This window comes from Cibotium barometz, chromosome 43, assembly GCF_041138505.1.
Source record: "Cibotium barometz isolate CiBa-2024 chromosome 43, ASM4113850v1, whole genome shotgun sequence".
NCBI lineage: Eukaryota > Viridiplantae > Streptophyta > Polypodiopsida > Cyatheales > Cibotiaceae > Cibotium > Cibotium barometz.
The window spans coordinates 35,502,157-35,524,778 of NC_141088.1; the positions used below are offsets into that span (position 1 = coordinate 35,502,157).

At 38.4% G+C, this 22,622-nt stretch overlaps 1 protein-coding gene across 1 annotated transcript; it reads left to right on the forward strand.

The window, feature by feature from the left end:
• The first annotated feature begins 9,917 nt into the window (after positions 1-9,917).
• On the forward strand, positions 9,918-18,717 carry LOC147613868 (GDSL esterase/lipase At4g01130-like). Its single transcript, XM_086781840.1, has 5 exons — positions 9,918-10,415; positions 11,382-11,594; positions 13,094-13,260; positions 14,297-14,567; positions 18,200-18,717. Exons 1-5 carry the CDS (start codon positions 10,172-10,174, stop codon positions 18,463-18,465), a joined length of 1,161 nt encoding a protein of 386 aa, XP_086637966.1. The 5' UTR covers positions 9,918-10,171; the 3' UTR covers positions 18,466-18,717.
• Positions 18,718-22,622: the final 3,905 nt, after the last annotated feature.

The window sequence follows — 22,622 nt, forward strand, 5'->3', positions numbered from 1 at the left end:
ATAATGCATTAAGATGAATCAAGTCTGTTACATCCCCTCTTTACCTTTAAGATTCACTTTGAGAAGAGACAACCTATCTGTACCAAGTGCTCCCCTCTTTACTTTAAGAAGGCACAACCTATCTTGACTTTGATCCCTTGAAGGCAAAATATAATAAAAATGTTGTTTATTGTTATGCATTCCCTTTTCTTTTATGAAGGTGATATCCCAACTTCCCCACTATAATGTCCCCATCTTACTATTCTTAAACATGATGCCCACACCACTATGAATTTAGATGTGTTTAATGGGCCTAACTTTTTGTGATACAAACTAACTTCCTAAGACACATTAACTGTGAGAACCGAAGGCCAAAAGAAACACTTACATCTTTACATATGTTTCCCATCAATAGGTAAGTAGATTCCTTTCTTAACTAGAATCTACATCCTTTCTCTCTTTTTAACCATAGTAGAATTGCATTGAGATGTGTGCTTTTAGAAGAACAAATCTACTGAAAGCATATAATAAAGTAATTTATTTAGAAGATTGATTGATGCTTGCAATATGAACCACATTGACATGTGTGTTTAGAAAACAAATCTACTAAAAGCACATAATAAAGTAAACTATTTTCAATATTCATTTCGATAGAAGACTGATTGATGTTTGCAAAATATGGTTCGACTATGAACCATACAAAGCATAAATCCATGAATGAGTTTATAGTTTTTGTACATGTAATAAAGAATCAACAATAAAATGTTTGTATAACAATTGCCTTTGTGTGTGTGTGCATGTGTGTATGTGCACACGCGTGCGCATGTGTGTGTGTGTGTGTGAGTGATTGAATTGGTGATGTTACAAGCTCACTAATTGTAAATACTCTTCCAATAAATCAATGAGTAATATCCTTTGGAACACTAGGAGTCTTTTTCTTTCAAATCTAGCATCTTTATCTTATGTGCATTGGGATCCCCTAATAGAAATACATCTTTTCTCTATGTTTATTAGGATCTCCTTAAATAGAAATACATCTTCTTGGTGATAGAACTCCTGTAAATCTTTGTAAAGATTAGGAAAGTATGGAGACTCTAGTTCTTGCATGACTAAATATAAGAACTAGAGTTCTTTCTAAAGAGTAGGATGGTATGGATACTCTAGTTCTTGCGTATGGACACTCTAGTTCTTTCTAAAGAGTAGGACAGTATGGAGACTCTAGTTCTTATGTGACTAAATATAAGGAGTACAGTTGGGATCCCCTAAACAGAAACACATCTGTTGGAATTAGGGTTGCAGGAAAGCACACAAAGCTTGGAGAAGAAGAAGCAAGAATGCACACAACACACAATGTATTAGATTGTGTCAATGTACAAAAGATAAGTTAGCCCTAGAATGATGGGCGTATATATAAGCAGGGGGAAAAAACCTCCTAAAGAGGGAAAAAGTGCCCTGGCAGTCCTAAGTGTGTTCACACACATCACTGCCTATATATATTTGGCAACAAATCCCCCCTGGGAGTGATGGTGTGAACGAGAGCTGGCACTCATGTATAGGGAAGTGCCATGCCCTAAGTAGATCAGCCCACAAAGGGGAGCAAGCCCAAAGCTTTGCAGAAAGCTTCGAACTTCTCACGAGGAAGTGCCTTTGTGAAAAGATCGGCAAGGTTATCCTGTGTTGACACATAGGCCAAGCTGATCTCTCCTGCTGAGAGTCTCTCCCTGACATAGTGATAATGCACCTCAATGTGCTTCGTGCGAGCATGAAAAACTGGGTTTCTCGCAACTGCCAATGCGCTCTGACTGTCAGTGTAGATAGAGGTGGCAGACTCCTGTCCAACACCCAAGTCAGCCATAAGCCGTCTGAGCCACACACACTCAACCGTAGCTGTGAAAGCTGCCCTGTACTCAGCTTCACAACTAGAAGTGGCCACAGTAGGTTGCTTCTTGCTCAACCAAGATATGCATGAGCTACCGAGCATGAAACAAAAACCACTTGTGGACACTCTTGTGTCATAGCAACCAGCCCAATCTGAGTCCGAAAAAGCATATAAATCTGGCGGCAACGATCCCCCCTTGGGGATAAAACAACCCAAGATGTATGGTGCCACTTAAGTAGCGAAAGATGCGTTTAATTGCCTTCCAATGCTGAGACCCTGGGCTATGCATAAACCTGCTCACCTGTGAGACTACAAACTGAATGTTCGGCCTCGTAATGCATACATAAATGAGGCAACCAACAGCTGTCTGATAGAGTGTGACATCAAAGTGATTTCCAGCATCATGAAGACTCACCTTCAAACCTGTCTCCATTGGAGTAGCAATAGGCTTGCAGTCTTCAAGGCCAAATCTCCGCAACAATGTCTCAATATACTTTGTCTGACACAAAGCAATACCTCCATCACACTGCTTGAATTGTATCCCCAAATAATGATGCAAATGCCCCAAATCTGACATCTCAGAAGAGGCATTCAAATCAGCCTTAAAATCAGCAATATGACTCTCATTTGGTCCTGTGAGCAGCATGTCATCGACATAGAGAGCAATGATTAGATGTACATCATCCACACGTTTAGCATACAAAGTGCTTTCTGTTGGACTATTCTGAAAACCATGTGCAGTTAAATATGCATGTATCTTTTCATACCAAGATCGTGGAGCTTGCTTTAAACCATATAAAGCCTTTTTCAACCTGCACACTTTGTTTTCCTGCCCTCTTTGAACAAAACCACGAGGCTGCGATACATACACCTCCTCATGCAAATCTCCATTCAAGAACGCAGTCTTTATGTCCAACTGATGTACATTCCAACCATTATGAGCTGCCAATGCACAAATGCTACGAATGGTAGTCATACGACAAGTGGGAGCAAAGGTCTTATCAAAATCAATGCCCTTTTCTTGAGCATAACCCTTTGCAACAAGTCTAGCTTTATAGCGATCAACACTGCCATCTGGCTTTCGTTTCAACTTAAAAACCCACTTACATCCAATGGCCTTTTTACCAATAGGCAAATCACACAAAGACCATGTACCATTCTTCATTATAGCATCATATTCACTTTGCATTGCAGCCAACCAATTTTTTGATTTTTGTGCCTCATCAAATGAAAGAGGTTCTAACTCTTCACACATACTAGACACAGCCAAAGCATAACAATCTGATGCATAAGAGGCATGCTGAAATCCTGAACGAGTACGACTAGATATAGGTGCATCAATTTTACTATCACACAAGGTTTGCACCAACCATTTAGGCATACCTCTAGCTTGCTCATTTTCAGCCCTATCCTCATGAATTACATCCTGTAAATCTGCGTCAGAAATAGGCTGATCTATGATGTCGTTTGAAATCTGCATAGGCTGAGTATTTGCCTCACATTAGGACTTACATGTGAATTCCCACCTGTAAATAGAGGCAACAACGTATCAAATACATTCCGTGAGCTCACACCTGTCTCTTTGGTACATGATAACAAAGGCTGCACAGCATCTTCCACAAAAACAACATCTCGACTAATCAAAATACGCTTTGACTGTGGATGATACAATCTGTAACCCTTGCTCTCAGCACTGTAACCAACAAAAATGCATTTGACAGCCTTATCATCCAATTTTTTGCGTTGTTGCACAGGCACTAAAGCATAAGCCAAGCAACCAAAGACACGCAAGTGACCAATAGAAGGCTTCCTGCCATGCCAAGCTTCATATGGAGTAATAGACTGCAAGGCCTTAGTGGGACACCTGTTGAGTACATATGTAGCACACATGACAGCCTCAAGCCAAAACGCATGTGGCAAAGCTTGGCTCTTGACCATACATCGTGCCATCTCCATAAGTGACCTGTTTTTCCTCTCAGCAATACCATTTTGCTGATGAGGGGTATACGGCACTGTACATTGGTGTTTTATCCCACGACTAGCCAGAAATGCATCAAACTCTTTAGACATGTACTCCCCCCCTCGATCAGAATGGAGGGTGCCCACAGTACAATTGGATACATTTTCAACCATAAGCATAAACTGTTTGAAGCACAAAAACACTTCGGACTTTGTCTTCAGTGGATATACCCATGCATGCCTTGAGTAATCATCAATGAAAGTCACGAAGTACAAGTGTTTACCAAATGATGGAGTTTGCATAGGCCCACATACATCACTATGTACAAGTTGCAATTTGCGAGTGGCCCGCAGAGAACCATCCTTTGGAAATGCAGAACGCTGCATTTTGCCCAAAATACAGCCTTCACAAACATGTTTCAATGGTGCCTCAAGAGAGGGCAATGAAGCAACCATATCAAATTTCTGCAAACGCAGCAAACTAGCAAAGTTCAGATGACCAAAACGAGCATGCCATAGTTTTGCATTTGAAACTGCCTTTTCATCAGAAACTACATTTGCTGAATCTTCCACACACTTGTCATAAGAATTGAGCCTATACAGCCCACGAAACAAGGTGCCAGATACAATAATCGTATCACCAGAAGTCAAATCATAAACAGTACATCTGTCATTCACAAATTTGACTACAAATCCAAGTCTAGCAAGCGCAGAGATAAACAATAGATTCTTCTTTATCCCTGGCACATACAAAGCATCTAAAAGTGTGAAAGCGCTGCCATTTGCAGCAGTAAGCATAATTTTACCAATGTCCTTCACTGGGTAAGAAGCATTATTGGCACATGTGACAGTATTCCCATTAGAGACAGAGCCTCAAGGCAAGTGAACATATCACGATGCGAGGTAATGTGCTTTGTAGCACCACTGTCAAAATACCAAACATCAGAGTCAACAGAAACTGCCAAACATGCATCATGTACAGATGGGTCATACTGGAAATACACGCTAAACGCCCATTCTATATCCTACACAACATTTACAGAATCTGCATTTGTAGAAGCATCCGCTATTGTGGCTGCATTTGACTCTTTCTTCTTTGCCTCTTTAGCCTTTAGCTTAGGGCAATTCTTAATGACATGATCAGTTGCCTTACAATAGTTGCACCTGGTCTTTTTCTTGCCTTAATCAAGAGCCTTCTCAGACTTATTGTTGCTACCTATGGAAGGAGAAGAAGTTGCAGACCTACTAATAGGAGAAGAAACAGTGGAAGGAGCTGCCTTACCACTTCTTCTCTGCTGGGCAGCAACAAATTCCTGATCAATTGCACGCTGCCTAGCCCTGTTTTGCCTAGACTGTACTTCTTGCAAGAGCTTGTTGACTAAAGTATCATACTTAACAACATCAGGTCTGTCCTTCAGTAACAAGTCTCCACGTGGAAGCAAAAGTCTGATATGACTCAGGTAAAGCATCAAGAACAGTCTGCACAAGAGAATGATCAGGAATAATCTCACCTGCAGAAATCAACTATTCCTTGAGATCTTTAATCTCAGCAAGAAAAACATTCGTCATCATCTTCCTGCATAATCTTCGATATTCTAGCTCTTTACGCAGGTAAGAGATTTTTGCCACGACCTGCATACAAACCAGCTAGAATATCCCAAGCCTGTTTTGCTGTTTTAGCTGAACGAATATGTGGGGTGATGTTACGTTTGACACAAAGTGCAATCAAGGCATGAGCCTGCGCATCTTTACCATCCCAACAAGCTTGTTCAATAGTGGGTAAAACAGCAGCAATAGTAGAGCTGCTAAAATCTGCAATATCCTCAACAGATCCTACATCCACAGAACTTGGACGTACATCCATACCCTGCACAATGTTCCACACTCCTTTTGCAACCAAAACATGCTGCATCATATATGCCCAAAGTGGGTAGTTGCTGTCTCCATCCAATTTGTCATCAGCAGACAACATGCGAAATACATTATTGCTGTTATCAGTCATGGCCACTGACTGAAACTGATGCAAAAGCTACCTGTAATGAAGCAAAGACTGAACAGAGAACAACTCGTGCTATGTAGCACGGTCCACAATGGAATACGTATGCCTGTTTTGCAGAAAACTGCACTGTCAAAATTTCTACAAAAAATGATGAAAACACCTGTACAGAACTTGTAATGCAAAAACGGAGCCCAAAACGACCTCAGATGCGATTTCTAAGAACGCCAAGCCCTATGAGCTTATTTGCAGAGTATAGGGACTTGCAAGCGCTCGTGAAAGCTCACCTCAATTGGAGAACGTGAGTCGGAGGATGCCGGCGGCGTAGCCCTGGGAGCCGATGCTTGCTCTGATACCAATTGTTGGAATTAGGGTTGCAGGAAAGCACACAAAGCTTGGAGAAGAAGAAGCAAGAATGCACACAACACACAATGTATTAGATTGTGTCAATGTACAAAAGATAAGTTAGCCCTAGAATGATGGGCGTATATATAAGCCGGGGGAAAAAACCTCCTAAAGAGGGAAAAAGTTCCCCGGCGGTCCTAAGTGTGTTCACACACATCACTGCCTATATATATGGCAACAACATCTTCTTGGTGATAAGACTCCTATACATCTTTGTAAAGAGTAGGAAGGTATGGAGACTCTAGTTCTTACATGACTAAATATAAGAACTAGAGTTCTTTGTAAAGAGATGTAGGATGGTATGGAGACTCTAGCTCTTACATGACTAGATATAAGGAGTTATCTTGTGGAAAATAGAATATGCATTTTTGAAGGGTTTCCTAGGTATACATCTTTGAAGGGTTTCCTAGGTATGCATATCCACATAAATATTACATGTGAATCCATTTTCACTGTAAAGATCATAGCCATTGATTGTACGTCGTAGCACCACATTACCTAACCTCCCTTGTAGTAGTCTCCGAAAATCACATGCACTTATATTTAATCTAGCTAACATGTGTATTCATATACATCTAGTTGTTCTCTTTTTAGACTTTGATGGGTCTCTTTGTGAATGTAATGGCTATGAAAATTTGTCATCTACTTGCATATAGTTACAGAATAAATTGTATCATTACATTCCACAGTACCTATGGAAGTGTATTATTAGTTTTGAAAGGCTCATGGGTTGTGCATCTTTATTTTGTTGTACTAGTCTAGTTCCTTCTAAACAACCCATTTATCTTTTAGAACTTGTGCATTCAATTTGTTTTTGTGTTGGATCCTCATGCTCATGTGTATTGTGGTTTTGTTTATTTATTGCCTCTTCTTGAATATTGTTGAGCAAGGTGTTGCATCTTTGAATTTGACTATGAGGAGACTATGTGGCCTCTCTTTTATGGTATCTTTACCCACACAAGATGCACCTTAAAGTACGGTTGCTTTATTCTCATTGTTTTTGTAAGCACCTTATGATTGTTTCTGGTGGAGATGTTCCTATTTTGTTCCAATGAATATAAGATTATGTGCTATATCTTGTCTTCACCTTTCCTTATTCAAGTTTTTTACACAACCTCCTTGACAACTCAATGTTACACCATAGTAATTCTACAAATGGCTTTTTAATGGATCTCTTTTAAATATGAGTCCATTCATTCATCTATGTTTTTTTGGGTTTCCTCGATTGTGTTCCTTTATCACTTTTATTACACTTATATGAGCCTGCACATGTTTATATTTTACTTTTGTAAGGTATTCAATTAAGTACATGGGGTATCCTTTTCACTTACATCCAATTTTTTTAATATAAATTTCTTTGATTTCTTACATCACTTTTGACATTCTTGAGTTTTTTCACTTATATCCAAATTTTTTATATAAATCTCTCATTTCTTGCATGTCATACATAAATTTCCTAATTTTGGTAAAATTTTCAGCTATATCTTTCCCAAGTTCATGCCTTTTAGAGGCATTTTTCATAGAACTTCTCAATTTTATATCATATACATACGCAACATGCAACTCTTCTATTTCCATTTTCAAATTTTCATTTAAAAAATGTTCCATTGTTTTTTTCACATTCTTCTTTCAAGGATGTAAATTTTAACATTTGAGTGTTAAGCCTCTTTACCTTGTGTATTTAGTCATTGATAAATCTTTTATGGTCGTTTTGTAGCTTCTTCATTTAAGTTGTAATGCCTTCATTGATGTCTATAGTCAATGCTTATTTACACTACTAAGATGGCACTTATGATATGACATGTTGGCTCGTGTGTGTGTGTGTGTGTGTGTGTGTGTGTGTGTGTGTGTGTGTGCATATGTGCATGTGCATGTGTATGTGTATGTGTGTGTGTGTGCATGTGCACATGCACATGCGTGTACATGTGTGTGTATATATACATGTACGTGTGCCTTTTTGTGTGCGTGCGTGTGTATGTGCATGTGTGTGTGCCTTTTTGTGTGCCTGTGCATGTGCATGTGCGTGCGTGTGCGTGTGCGTGTGTGGGCGCATGTGCATGTGTGCATGTGAGTGTGTTATGTACATACGCTCGTGTGTGTGTGTGTGAGTGTGTGTGAGTGAGTGAGTGAGTGAGTGAGTTAGAGAGAGAGAGAGAGGAAACTTAATGAGTTTAGCAAAAATTTTAATAGAGAAATGGGGCATGAAACTCGGATAAAACTTACAACTGTTTAAGTGCTTTGTGGTATTTTACTATGGAAAGTTTGTAAATGCTATATCGTAACACTTTTTTAAAAGAAATTACATACTCTATAGAACGACGTTGATATCGAATTACACAAATTACTTATTCAACATGATTTTCAATTTAGGAAGTGACGCGATAAAGTTATTGCGCATATTTAATGAAATTTAGAAGCTTATCAAAGTTAAGGATTTTCAATAATTATGTATGACTTTCTCTACAATGAGATTAATATTTCTCTTTAAATAGAAGTCAAAATAAATATCCCTCAACAAAACATATAATTCTAAAGAAACACCCCTTAAACATAATAGATATCCTCTCCTTTTGTGTGTAACTTTTAACTAAAGCCCTTCTATATGAACCATAAGACCAAGGCCACATTTTAAGACTCAATAATGCAAATCTAGACGTGGCACATGGATTGTTTATTTTCTTGAAATTCATGATTAGAACATACTTTTAAACATCTAAGGGAATTTAGCATAATCTTTGCCTCTACCAGTTTATGATAGATTAGTAGTACTACACATGCACCCTAGAAGGTATTATTGACATGCTTCAAAAAGGAAGAACAAATCATAAAAATTTTGAAAACAAAATACAATGTTATTGATGCATCATGTAAACCTTTATGTCACCTATGAGTGATGCCATGGTTGAATGTATATGGTTACATTTGAATGCACACACGTATGGTGAAATTTGCATAGTGATGAAAACTACAAACTCAAAAATAGATGTCATAATCTCAAGCTACAAAAGTAACATATGATAGTGGTCTTGATGGAGAGGTCTTCATATGATAGTGGTCTTGATGGAGAGGTCTTCATATGAGACAATGTAGACAAAGACTAAAGCATAATACACGAGGCAATAAGGGAGTTGATTGCATTAACTTTAAGCTCTTGAAAAGAGTAAAATGAATTGTTTTGGGACTAACTTGACCCTTTTGTTGTTTTGCTGTAAGATTGAAACCACATCATAAAGATGCCATGATCTTGGTTTCAAGGAAATGAGAGACAACTAACCTATGGCGGTTCATAAGAAAACGTTGAAAAGATCCTTGTTAAAACAATAAAAAAAAGCACAAGAACCTTCTCTATGTGTGTCTATTATGTAAGGTCTACAAGATATTGTTGCAAGCCAGCACACATACATGTTCAAGCTTGCAAGTTGTCTTGATGTTGAGGAAGGCCAAAAGAATAGACCATGCAACCACCTCAGTGTTGCATGTGAAGGCTAAGTTGGAAGCTAGGGAGTTAGGTGTACCAAGATCAAGCTTTTTTTTTTTTAAAAAGGGGGAAAAAGCATAATGTAGAGAGGTTCATAGTGGGAAATGTAATTAACGAAATATAGAAATTCTTAGAAGGAGGTCCTTTCAACTCAAGAGAATTAACAATGTTATCACCTGGTTGGCCCTCTTTTTAAACTGTGCTCATAGGGTTGTGCCCTTGCCCACTTCTTCTCCAAGGGACTTCATTGTGGTATCATGTCAAAGTGTGCAACACTCCATCTTTTCTCATTGTTAGCCTAAAAGTCTACCTTTCTCTTTCTCTCTCTCTCTCTCTCTCTCTCTCTCTCTCTCTCTCTCTCTCTCTCACACACACACACACACACACACACTCTCTCTCTCTCTCTCTCTCTCTCTCTCACACACACACACCCTCTCACCACTATAATAATCTACACAAGCATCATCAATTACTAATGGGGTTAATGTACCCTCTCACCATGGTGGCATCCATGGTTTTTGTGATTGGTTCATGTTGGCAATGGAGCCTTGTGGGGGGGGTTTGCCCTTTCCCTGCCATCTTCAATTTTGGGGACTCCAATTCAGATACTGGTGGGCTCGTGGCTGCTTTCCCTTCCCAAGCTCGCCCCAATGGGGAGACCACCTTCAACGAGCCTGCTGGCCGGTTCAGTGATGGAAGAGTAGTCATCGATTTCATCGGTAATAACCTACCTTGTGATTATCATCTGATTATGGGTGGTTTAACGCTCCAGTCATGATTTCATCGGTATAATCTACCTGCATTACCCTCTAATTGTGGGCGTATTAACGCTCCAGTCATGATTTCGCCCGTTAAAACAACCTGCATTACTATCTAATTGTGGGCGTATTAACGCTCCAGTCATGTTCCCGCCCGTTAAAACTACCTGCATTACTATCTAATTATGGGCGTATTAACGCTCCAGTCATGATTCCGCCCGTTAAAACTACCTGCATTACCATCTAAATATGGGCGTATTAACGCTCCAGTCATGATTTCGTCAGTTAAAGCTACCTGCATTACCATCTAAATACGGGCGTATTAACGCTCCAGTCACGATTTCGTCAGTTAAACTACCTGCATTACGTCCATCTAATTATGGGCGTATTAACGCTTCAATCACGATATTTTGTGTTAATTTACTGCATTAAACCCTTCAAAGTTCAATAACATTCATTAGCATCAGCATGCAATAATTACTCTCTGCTTATGAAGTGTATTGATACTCTCATATTCCTTAATTATACCCATCATTCGCAGCACAGTTGAATCACGCGTTGAGCTGTAGCATTTTTATGATACAGTCAAGTAGTCGGTGAATCATTAAATCACGATCAGTAATACTGCAATATCCGCTGAATCAATTTTATGACTAAATTATATGCATATTAATCATGACATTGGTAGTATTGATCAAATAATTGGTAAAATCCCTTGAATAATTTCATTGGTAACATCTATGGAATCATGAGTTGGTGATATAACACCCGGATATAACACGATAATGATATTCATTAGTAATGATTTGCATGTTAAGGATATAGATTAAGCCATTAATTATATAATGCGATTGGATTAGGTGATATTAAGCCGATTGGGAACATGGGTTATGCTTTTTTTAAATGCTTTTTTTGGTTGTCGTGCAGCTCAGAGCCTAGGGTTTCCATATCTGAATCCTTATTTGCAAGCGATAGGTTCGAATTTCACAAGCGGTGCCAACTTTGCCAGCGCTGGCGCCTCTGTGCTGCAGCCCACCAGCCAAGTCAATCCCAATGGTTGGCTCAGCCCTTTCTTCTTGCAAATCCAGCTCAACCAATTCAACGAGCTCAAATCCAAGGCCCTTGAATTGTACTCCAAAGGTGCTTTTCCTGCCCACTGTTTCACTTCAATTCACCCAATTGCTGCAGCGATCTAATTAGTGATATTCCCAACTAATCGCCGCACTAATCTATCGATAACCCCCATCAAATTGCAAGGATTTTGATATTTAATCCCAACCAAACTGCAGTAATCTAATCACACTGCAACAATCTAGTGATATCTTCATCCACATTGCAACAATCTGGTGATATTTTCAATCACATTTTCATAATCTAGGGGTAGTTCTAATCGAATTGCGCAGTCTTATGGAGTTAATCCCAATCTAAGTAAAATCCTAGCAAAAGCTTTAAAGATAATTAGAAAAGCCTGCCTGCTGATAACAGCTTCAAATATATAGCTTTAATTTAAGTTTAATACACCATTTCTAGTGAGTGCAATACTTTTATGATCTATAATGTGCATTATATTTCGCTTAAAGTAATATAGGGCTAATTTGAGTTATTTATTTATTTTTGGGAAAATTTCTAGTGGAGGAATTGACCTTTTAGTTTGCTTGAAGTAATATAGTGTTAATTTTAAATATTTATTTACTGTTTTAATTTCTAATATTAGTTTGAGCATCAATATTTTGTAATATAATCTGCTTTTTTTTGGGGGGGGGGAGGGGGGGGAATATTTTGCACATTTTCTAGTTCTTAAAAAAAATAGTATTGCATTTATGAGCTGTAACCTAGTACGCATTAAATGACCAACGTGACATTAAATGCCATAAAAAATCTTCCTACATCTCAATAGTTTGTGTCAGTGTTAAAAAAAAACGGTCCTTTAGTGTAAAAAAACCGGTTGAGCTTTTCAAAAACCGGCTATCATTTAGGCTAGCCTTGAAATAACCGGTCGAATTTTACCAAAAACCGGCTATCATTCAAGGTAGCCTTGAAATAACCGATAGAATTTTACCAATTTTGGCACTTTCAAATTTTAAAAGGAAAATTGGCCAAGGAAAAAACTCTCATTCTTTTCACTGGTCAAGAAAAATGTTTTTTTCTAACACTGGAACTTTGTGTTTGCAATTGAGTTTCTTTTTTGAACAACTGGAATTATATTAGAAAATTGAGATTCTTAGTCTCAATTGTGATCAGTGCTCCATAAGTATTCATAATTCTATTGGGTGAAAATACACATTGTTGTCATTTTCGAGCACTGGTACGTGTAGGTCCTAATTTTTCCAAAATCAGCTTAATCCACTCTAATTATTGCTTTTTTTGTTTGCATATTGTGACTATGTGCGCATGCGTGTGCATGTGTGTGCGCGTTTGCATAGTTGTGTATATATAATATACGTAATATATATATGTGTATGTATGTATTTCATTACTTATTTATTTGTGTGTGTGTGTGTATTTTGTACAAGAAGCTCCACAAATGCATTTTTCTACTTACCCGCTTGCATAACTCCATTTGCCTAATGTGCTAATGTTTTTAACTCTAATTTTACCTACATAAGTATTGTAATTAAGGTGTTTAAATGGCTTTGTAGGTTGGTTTAGGGATGTTCTACCCCTACCTTCCACCTTTGATACTGCATTGTACACCTTTGACATGGGCCAGAATGATTTAACTGCACAATTGTCGAATGGGACTCCATTGAACCAAGCTTCTACAATCTTTCCCCAAGTTGTTGATGCAATCGGCAACACCATAGAGGTACCATTATCAATTAAAAAGTATTAATTGTTATAATAAGAGTTATGCTAGGTTTCATCCACAACTTAATTGATATAACCCATTACTAATGGACCTTTGATGAATGATGTATTTATCATAAATTGTAGCTTGAGTACTCAATTATAATTAACAAAATTACATAATATATGCTTGATTCTTTTTAATCAACTAATTAATCACTTGAGATATGTCATGAATCATGCTTTTAGGCACATTAACTACGTCATCTAATTGATTGTTTTTTCTATTGGGTGATAATGATGATGTATATGTCTTGTACTCAATTATAATTAACAAAATCGCATGAGACATATGCTTGATACTTTTTTAATCAACTAACTAATCACTTGAGATATGTCCTGAATCATGCTTTTAGGCACATTATCTACGTCATCTAATTGATTGTTTTTTCTATTGGGTGATAATGATGATTTATATGGCCTTAGTTTAATGGCATTTAGGCCTTGCTAAGGATAATGCAACATTGTTTATTGGCAGTGAATGGAATCTCTTCATCAATAATTAATTGATTGCTTTTTAAATACAACTACAACATATGATGATTCTCTTAAAACTACCATGTTGGGATATACATTAATCACACACTAATCAACTTGTGAAGGCTTTATATTAATCAGCTTGTGAAGGCTTTACATTAATCAACTTGTGAAGGATTATAATTAGTAATGACTTCAATGATTAATTGACTTGTGAAGGATTACGATTTGTAATAATTTCAATGAAGTTGATTGACTCTTTTATAATTTTTCATAGTGCATTTTAATAGTGCAACAGTGTTGATTAAAAATGGGTTTAGCTTGTCAAAGACTATGCAACAAAGGTAATGGGATTAACTTGTTAAGGAAGATGCAACAATGCTAATTAGTAATGAGACTAACTTGTCAAGAACTATGCAAATGTTAATTAGTAATGGATAATTTAAATGGTTTGGATGGAATTATTGATGTGGTGTGGTTTTAAACATTCAAAATTTTACAATGTTGGGTGAAAGCAGAGCTTGTATACAAGTGGTGCAAGGTTTTTTATGATAACAAATTTGGGTCCAATGGGATGCTATCCAGCAATTCTTGCCAACAATCCTCACAATGCAAGTGATTTGGATGCCAGTGGGTGCCTAACTTCATTCAACCAAGTGGTGGCCAATTTTAATGATTTGCTTCGAAACAAATCTTTCCTCTTGCAAACACAATTATATGGGGCCTCGGTCATCTATGTGGACTCCAATGCAATTAAATACCAAATGTGGGCCAATGGAGCAACTAATGGTATGGATGTCACAATTCCCTCTTTTTAGTTAAACATAAAGTAAATATTCACTTAATTTTAAGTAATTACCTTTCATTTCTTTATCAAGTCAATTAAAACTAATTAAATTTAATGTGGGATAATAAATCAATTAGCTAATGGGATTTTCCCTCCAACATTATTCATTCATTTTTGTGGATTTAGTCATTATTTTCTTGCTAAAATACACTTTTTGTGAGTTAAAGCTTACACTTCTTATTTTGTTTTTGATGTAGTGAATACAGAAATCGGGTTAACTTAATTGTATGCTTTCTTTGGGTTTTCTTACCTTTCTGGAGTGAAAAATACATAGAAAATAAATATACAATCTTAATTACTAATAGGGTGATGAGAGTTATAGTGTGGTTTGTGACTCATTATTTGTCAGTTCCATGGTAGGACGTAGAACTTGCGAAAGGCCTCCCAGGGCCCCATCTACTAGTTATCCTACTAGCTAGTCATACCAATGACATTCGTGAGGGTTAGGTATGCACGATATGGGATGTGCATGCCTTAAGGGTGGAGACTAGGCATAGGTTGCATTGATCTCTCTCAAGCTCAGGGGAGACTTACCATTATATAGTTTCAAGCCCATGGTTGATGCAGATGCTTGGATATGCTTCATGAGTATGTTTATGCGTGTATGCTTCACGGCGAGTATGTCTAAGCATGCACGGATCTTTTGGCAGACGCACAAGTAAGTGGACTTCTTACTTAAGGTGTTTCAAAGTAATGTGTCTAGAGCATCTACCTTGTCTTTACAATGTGTCTAGAGCATCTGAATTTTCCATGCCATGCTTTTTTTACATAATCATGACCCCTATGGTGGCATGCATGGTGGTGGCCTACATGTGCAAGTCTATAGATAGCTTCTATCTTGCTAATCCTATACCAAGAGAGATGATGTTCATATAGCCACAAGTGAATCACATCAAAGGCTAGGGTTAGGTGTACGTTCATGCTATATGGTGCAGTCATACATATTATATTTCCTTTTTTTTTAAATATGGGGGGAGGGTTTCATAATTGTTCATAAGCAAATGAAGGTGGTTGGATGACTTTGCTAGTTGGAACAACCTATTAAGTTTCATGAGTGAACTAGATTGTGGGCTATATAGCTGTGGGCTGTCCAAACATAACAAGGTTAGCATGAGGGCAAGCAGATTACTTAGAGTGTAATGTATATAATGGTCTTGTGTTGTGACTCGTTATTTGTGAGTTCCCTAGTGGGATTTAGACCTTGGGACCTGGCCTCCCCATCTACTGGTTATCCTACTACTGGCTATAGTCATACTAGTGATAGTTGTGAGGGTTGGGGATGTGTGGTATGGGACAACATGCCTCAAGGGTGCATTAGCATCTCTAGCTTAAGGGAGGGTTGGGGATGCATGGTATACATGCATGCCTTAAGGGTGAAGACTACCTAGGTGTAGGTTGCATTGGTTTCTCTAGCTCACGTGAGACTTAAGGCATGTGTGGTATGGGACACGCATGCCTTAAGGGTGGTGAAGGCTACCTAGGTGTACGTCTCTAGCTCAAGTGAGACTTACCATTGTATACAATTTCAAGACTATAGTTGGTGGGCATGCTTCAATAAGCTTCATGAGTATGGTTATGAGTCGGGGATCTTTTAGTGGACACACGAGTAAGTGGACTTCTTACTTGAGGTGTTTAAAAGCAATGTGCCTAGAGCATCTACCTTATCTTTACAACATGTCTAGAACATCCAAGTTTTCCATGCCATATGTTTTTTATGTATTCATAACCCGGGTGCCTAAGCTCATAGGAGGAAAGCATTTAGTCTTAAGCTTGAATTTGCAGAGAGGATAATTGATTCCAATAAGCTTTCCATCCCCACCACAAATGGTAGGGTCTTGCGATGCTAGTTCCCCTAAGAGGGACTGCTAGTAGATTATCCACAATGTAGACTCGGCGCATAAAGATGAACTAGAAACTCCTCCATAGTTCCCCACCTCCTACAGGCATCATCCATAGTGTAGACTTGGCCCATCAAGATGAACTAAAAACTCCTGCATAGTTCCCCACCTCCTACAGCCATCCAAGCTCATCTTTGGCCTCGTAATGTCATGATAGGGGGTGTCCAAGAGTAAAGAATATGTGGACCATTAGTCTAGTGTAGTATGTAGCCTATTTGGCAATGTACCAAATCTAATCCGAGAAGTCTCTAAACCATCTCGCCTCTCCTAGGCCACCTCCCTATGTGAATACGGGATTGTCCAACATCCCCGCGTCGTGAATGTGGGCCCAAGCTGCTCCAACCATGGGTACTTCTCATAATGGGGGTCATACAAACATGAGCCAGCCAGTGCCTAGTAGATAGTACAATATGAAGGTGGAGCATTGATATCCAAAAAAGGCCCCCCCCCCCACCCCGTAGGGGGTGGACATTATTGAACCAACAAGTAGGTAAAAGAACATCTCTAGCTAGCTTGTCTGGTGTGGTTCTTAAATAAAGACGAACAAAATATATCATCTTCAAAAAGTAGTAAATAGCCCAAATTGATTGTAAAATTACCTAAACTAAAGGTATAGGGTTCAATGATCTATCCTTCTACTTTTGGTATCTACTAACTTTCCACCTTGCCCATTTGGACATTTCCATGCACATCCCCCATGCATGTGTGAATTTCTGAAGTGTGCACCTAAGCTACACCTAAGCTATACACACCCAAGCTACATGGTCACTAATGTCACTAGTACGCATGGCTTTTTAGCATGCATATGTGTGAATTCCTTTAAGTAGCATTACATGATTTCAAGAATGACTTTCAATAGCAACTAAGTATCATTATGATATAAAACTCATATTGTGGCTATGTTTTACAAACTCCTTCCATTTCAACATAATGTTTATAAACTATGTAATGCATCATATCAATGGATTTTTGAGTGTGCAACAAGGATCTTTTTGAATCTTTGTTTGAAGTTTATACTACATGAAATAGGTACCCATTGGTTTTAGCTTACACATGGTAAATCACGAGCTATTTTATAATGCACATCATGTATAGTGTGTAGCACTATTTTATAATGCACATCATGCATAGTGTGTAGCGCTATTTTTATAATGCACATTATTCATAGTGTATAGCACTTTCTATCTCACCATACATGGACTATGATTTCTTCTTTTTCTACAATATGGAGTATGCATTTGTGTCTAAAACATGGGCTATGCACTTCGAGTCTAAAGTCCATAAATGATTGAAAATTGGTAGTGTGATCTCTCTATCTAGGTGATACATAAATATCATTAAAAGTAGTTTACTTCATGGCTTTGCAACAAAGGCAAGCCTTGGCATGTAAAAGGCATGTCAGATTAAAGAGAAATGTAATATCTAAAACATCAAATCACTAAAACCTCTAAAAGCCTTGGAATGGGTGCCTTCATTGTAATACACACAAATTTGTGCATGTGCATGCATGCATACACATGCGCGCACAAACACACACACACGCACGCACGCACGCATGCACACGCGCACGCATGTGTAATTGAAGTAGCATTTTCTAAAAAGTAGGCAAGTCATTTTTATAGGGTAAAATTATCTTTTTTTAACTATGTGATTTGTTTGTTTATTTTATGCAACAGGGTTCAAATACACGACTACTGCATGTTGTGGGCCAAACCAAGGCCAATATAATTATGACTCCACAGTAACTTGCACCAATAGTAAGGTCCAAAATGGCCAAATTATCACAGGATCCTCATGTACAGACCCCTCATCCTATGTTAGTTGGGATGGAGTCCATTTTACTGAGAGCGCCAATCACTTTGTGGCCACCCACATCCTATCTGGAAATTTCTTCCAACCCTCCTTCCCCATTAATCAAATGTGCCAACTCTCACCCTTTTGAAGACTCTAATGACATCGATGACTTGGGATGTTAAAATCATATATAGCTCATATTATGCAAGGCAGAACATACTTTTATAGAAATATTATTCATTCATAGGTATCCACAATCATTATTCTTGTACTTATTTGATTTATGTGTAGCTACTTTATGGTTGAAAGTCATTGTTTTACTATAGCATACACAAGTATTATGGAGTAAGTGAATCTAAGATACCTATACTTTATGATTAAAAGTCAATTGTTTTACTACTGTAGAGTACACGTATTATGGAAAGTGAATCTAGGATTACTATACTTGGTCTATTTTTTAGATATCAATTTAACCTCTCTCCCTCTCTCTCTCTCTCTCTCTCTCTCTCTCTCTCTCTCTCACACACACACACACACACACACATTAGATTAACATTTCACCGGTTGGAGCTAGATGCTTTATTGGATGTATTTACCCCCCCTCCCTCCTACCCACCCCACAATAGTTAACCAGAGTCCTGTATGTGATTTATCTCCACATTATAGAGTACTTTGTACTTTTTTTTCTTTTGTATCCATTTTATGTCCATTAAGACATGATGATGATGTACACAGGTTTCATCTCATAGGCCATTTTTTGGCCTTTAGAAGACGTTAATAAAATCTCTCTCTCTCTCTCTCTCTCTCTCTCTCTCTCTCTCTCTCTCTCTCTCTCTCTCTCTCTCTCTCTCTCTTTCTTATTAGATTAACGTTTTATGGCACATCCTAAAGAGGTAGTAGTTTTGCGTTGGTTCCATGGGTTTTGCTTATATGGACTACCCTAATGATGTGGCACTTACATGTCCATGATGACTAAGGAAGAAGCCAATGGAGATGAAGGGGATGGACCTAGGGGCATTCATTCCAAGGAAACTTTCATAGCCACCTAGAGACACCCTTTTGACATGACCAAAATCCATTTGGTGAACCAACACATAGATCACCTATTTGCCCAATAGAAGATCAACCCACCACCCACGGCACACCCTGACACTTTGTTGATCCTAAGGACACATGTCACATAGGAGTCCCAACCCAAGTGGTGTATGCCCTACCTCCTCTATGATCACCAAATGTGGTAGGAATGCATGGATGCACCTAGAGAAATCCACATTGACCCCGAGTTTATGCTAATCAAAAGGAGGTGGTCTTGACATAAGGTTCTCTAGATGGAGAAGGAAAAGGACTAGGTTATAACCTTCCCTACATTAATGGACTGACACCCCTCACCTCCACAAAGATGCATCTTTGAATGAAGAACTCCAATGATCTCTAATAAGTCAAGGTCCCCCTGACCCCACTATCATTGCCATATGCTAGTTCTTCCAACTCATCATCCTTATCCTTGAGGAGGTGCCCAAGAACCAATGGATAAACAAAGAGTGGTTGGTATTCGATATCAATGAAAGTCCCAACTTTTGTCAACAAATAGACCTTTACAGCATGGTCAAATACTTCAATGACCACTTTTAAAGATATGCAAGATACTAGGTTTTGGAATCCCTTTGAGATCATGCACTTTTCCAGTCATCGATGGCTTTCTCTTTGCAAGTCCTTCGTCATATCTTTCTATGAGATGACAGCATATTTGGTACCAATGTGCGAATTCGTAAGTCTCACCACATGAATCCCATGCCAAGCCATGTTTGCTACATTTGGGTGCATGTGGTACACGTTTGGTACAAAACCCTTATCCAAGGGTACCACGGTGTGCTACATGAAAAATAGTCAAAGAAAGCACTATGTTGGAGTTTTCACTGGCAGAAGCTTCTACACAAGTTCTACACAGGTCCACCTTTTGCCCAATACTCATGCATGCCACCTATAATATATCCATGGGGTCTACATGTAATAGACACATAGGCACTATTATTTCAAAAACTTACATTGAGCCTCATCACACGGATAGTGCCGTCCAAGTACATCTCTGGATGACTATACCAAGGTAGGTGCAAGCCTTGCCCATGGTACACCCCATCACTTAGACCATCAAATTAATAGAAACCTTTCATGGCCTTGTCTTTGACCACACCACCCAATGATGTTAGAAGAATGCAGGGGAGAGAGTGGTCTTGAGCTCCATGTACGTAAACACACACACACACACAAGAGTACACACACACACACACACACACACACACACACACGAGTAGACAAGCACATAAGAGAGATGGATGGTTGAATTTTTTTATATTCTCTTCTCTTCACTACATAAAGAGATAATATTGCATACTATAAGGGAAATTAATCTCCTACTATAACATACAAAGTTCCATCCATAGTGTGAACCCAACTATATGAGTTGATGCCATAACTATGTCATAACTCTAATACACCAAAGTATGGCTATCACACAGCCAGTAAACCAATGGTAGCATATTACCCATAATGTTACCAACCATAATATAAAGAGATAATATTACATACTATAAGGTAAAGTATTCTCTACTATAATATACAAAGGTCAGTCTATAGTGTGAACTCGACTACATGAGATGGCACCATAACTATGTCATACAAAGGTCGGTCCATAGTGTGAACCTGACTACATGAGCTAGCACCATACCTATATCATAACTCTAATACACCAAAGTGGCTATCACATAGCGTATAAACCATTGGTGGCATATTACCCATAATCTCACCAACCATGCTGCTAGGGGTATAATTATGGAGCTATCATCGTAGCATTTTCCCAATTGCACTAGTTGAGATCAATATCTTAATACTTCCCCTGAAGCTCAACTCCATACCCTACACTCCAAGTAAGCTCCTGAATGTGCAAAGCTTATTTATACCCAATTCCTTAACAAAGATGTCACCTACTAATCCTCTGTGTTGACATTCACTAAATCCATGTTACTACTAGAACCTTCTCCCTCATAAAGTGAGAGTGCACCTCAAGTGCTTTGTCTTATCATGAAACATTGTGTTTACTGCTGCCCAACTGTATGCTACTCATGTTGTTGTCACAATATATGACAACAACCCTATCCATGGGCTCACCCATATCTGCATGTATCTTCTACAATCAAGCTACCTCACATGTGCTGCTATAGTAGCACCCTTGTACTTAGTCTCTATACTCAACAAAGAAATTGTTGGTTGCTTCTTTCTCTAGCTAAACAATAGCACTCCCAAAACAAAACATAAAGCTAGTAGATCCCATGATTCTACCAGCCCAATTTGCATGTGTATCCATGTATCTATACATGTGTATACATGCACCTATACCTGTACTCTAGCCTCATAAAAAATTCCATAGTCTACTATGGACTTTATACATCTGAGTACCCTCTTAGCCGTATCCAACCAAGGCCTGCATATACCGACTCACTAACCCAAAAATATAGCTTAAATCTGGCCTAGTGATAGTCATGTAAATCAAACTCCCCACAATGCGCCTGTACATAGTAGGGTCCTCGAAACTCCAAGAGATCACCTATATCTGCTGCACAATGTGCCTTTACATAGTAGGGTTCTCCAAACTACAAAAGATTATTTATATCTCTAGTATAGTCTACTGTAATAGCTAATTTTGTGTTCTGCTCCAATGGCACTAAGATTATTAGAACCTTTCATCCCATACTTAGACAGCATGTCCAAAGCATACTACCAAAGTAAATGCTAAATCCCTTGAGCTGATCTAATCACCTCTATACCTAGGAAGTACTACAGCTCACCTAAATCCTTTATTTTGAACTTCCTCTTAATAAGGAGCATCTTCACCTCATGAATGCCACCATCACTGTCGTCTATAACATAGATGACAAATAAAACAATGGCCCTGTCCATTTTTTTTAAAACATAAAGTGAAAACATTGTTGTAGATATATGAAGTTTAATAGTGATAAGATACTCTCCCCTATCTTGTTTAACCATGCTTTAGGTGCCCGTTTCAAGCCATACAAAGCTTTACACAACTTGCAAACAAACTTTGGGTGTGCATCGTTCTTATATCCTGGTGGCTGCACCATATAGACCTTCTCGTGTAAATCGCCATGTAGAAATACATTCTTTACATCCATATGGTGTAAAGACTGTTTCTTAGTTGTATTCATAGCAATGACTGCTCTCATGGTTTCCATCCAAGTAATTGGGACTGAGGGTCTCTTTATAACCACTACCATAGATGTGTACATATCC

Excerpts from the sequence above, each read along its gene's own strand:
- LOC147613868 (XM_086781840.1), top strand. The coding sequence starts at position 10,172 with ATGGGGTTAATGTACCCTCTCACCATGGTGGCATCCATGGTTTTTGTG. Across the intron at positions 10,416-11,381 it reads AGTAGTCATCGATTTCATCG|CTCAGAGCCTAGGGTTTCCA; the intron begins GTAATAACCTAC and ends GTTGTCGTGCAG. Across the intron at positions 11,595-13,093 it reads CCTTGAATTGTACTCCAAAG|GTTGGTTTAGGGATGTTCTA; the intron begins GTGCTTTTCCTG and ends ATGGCTTTGTAG.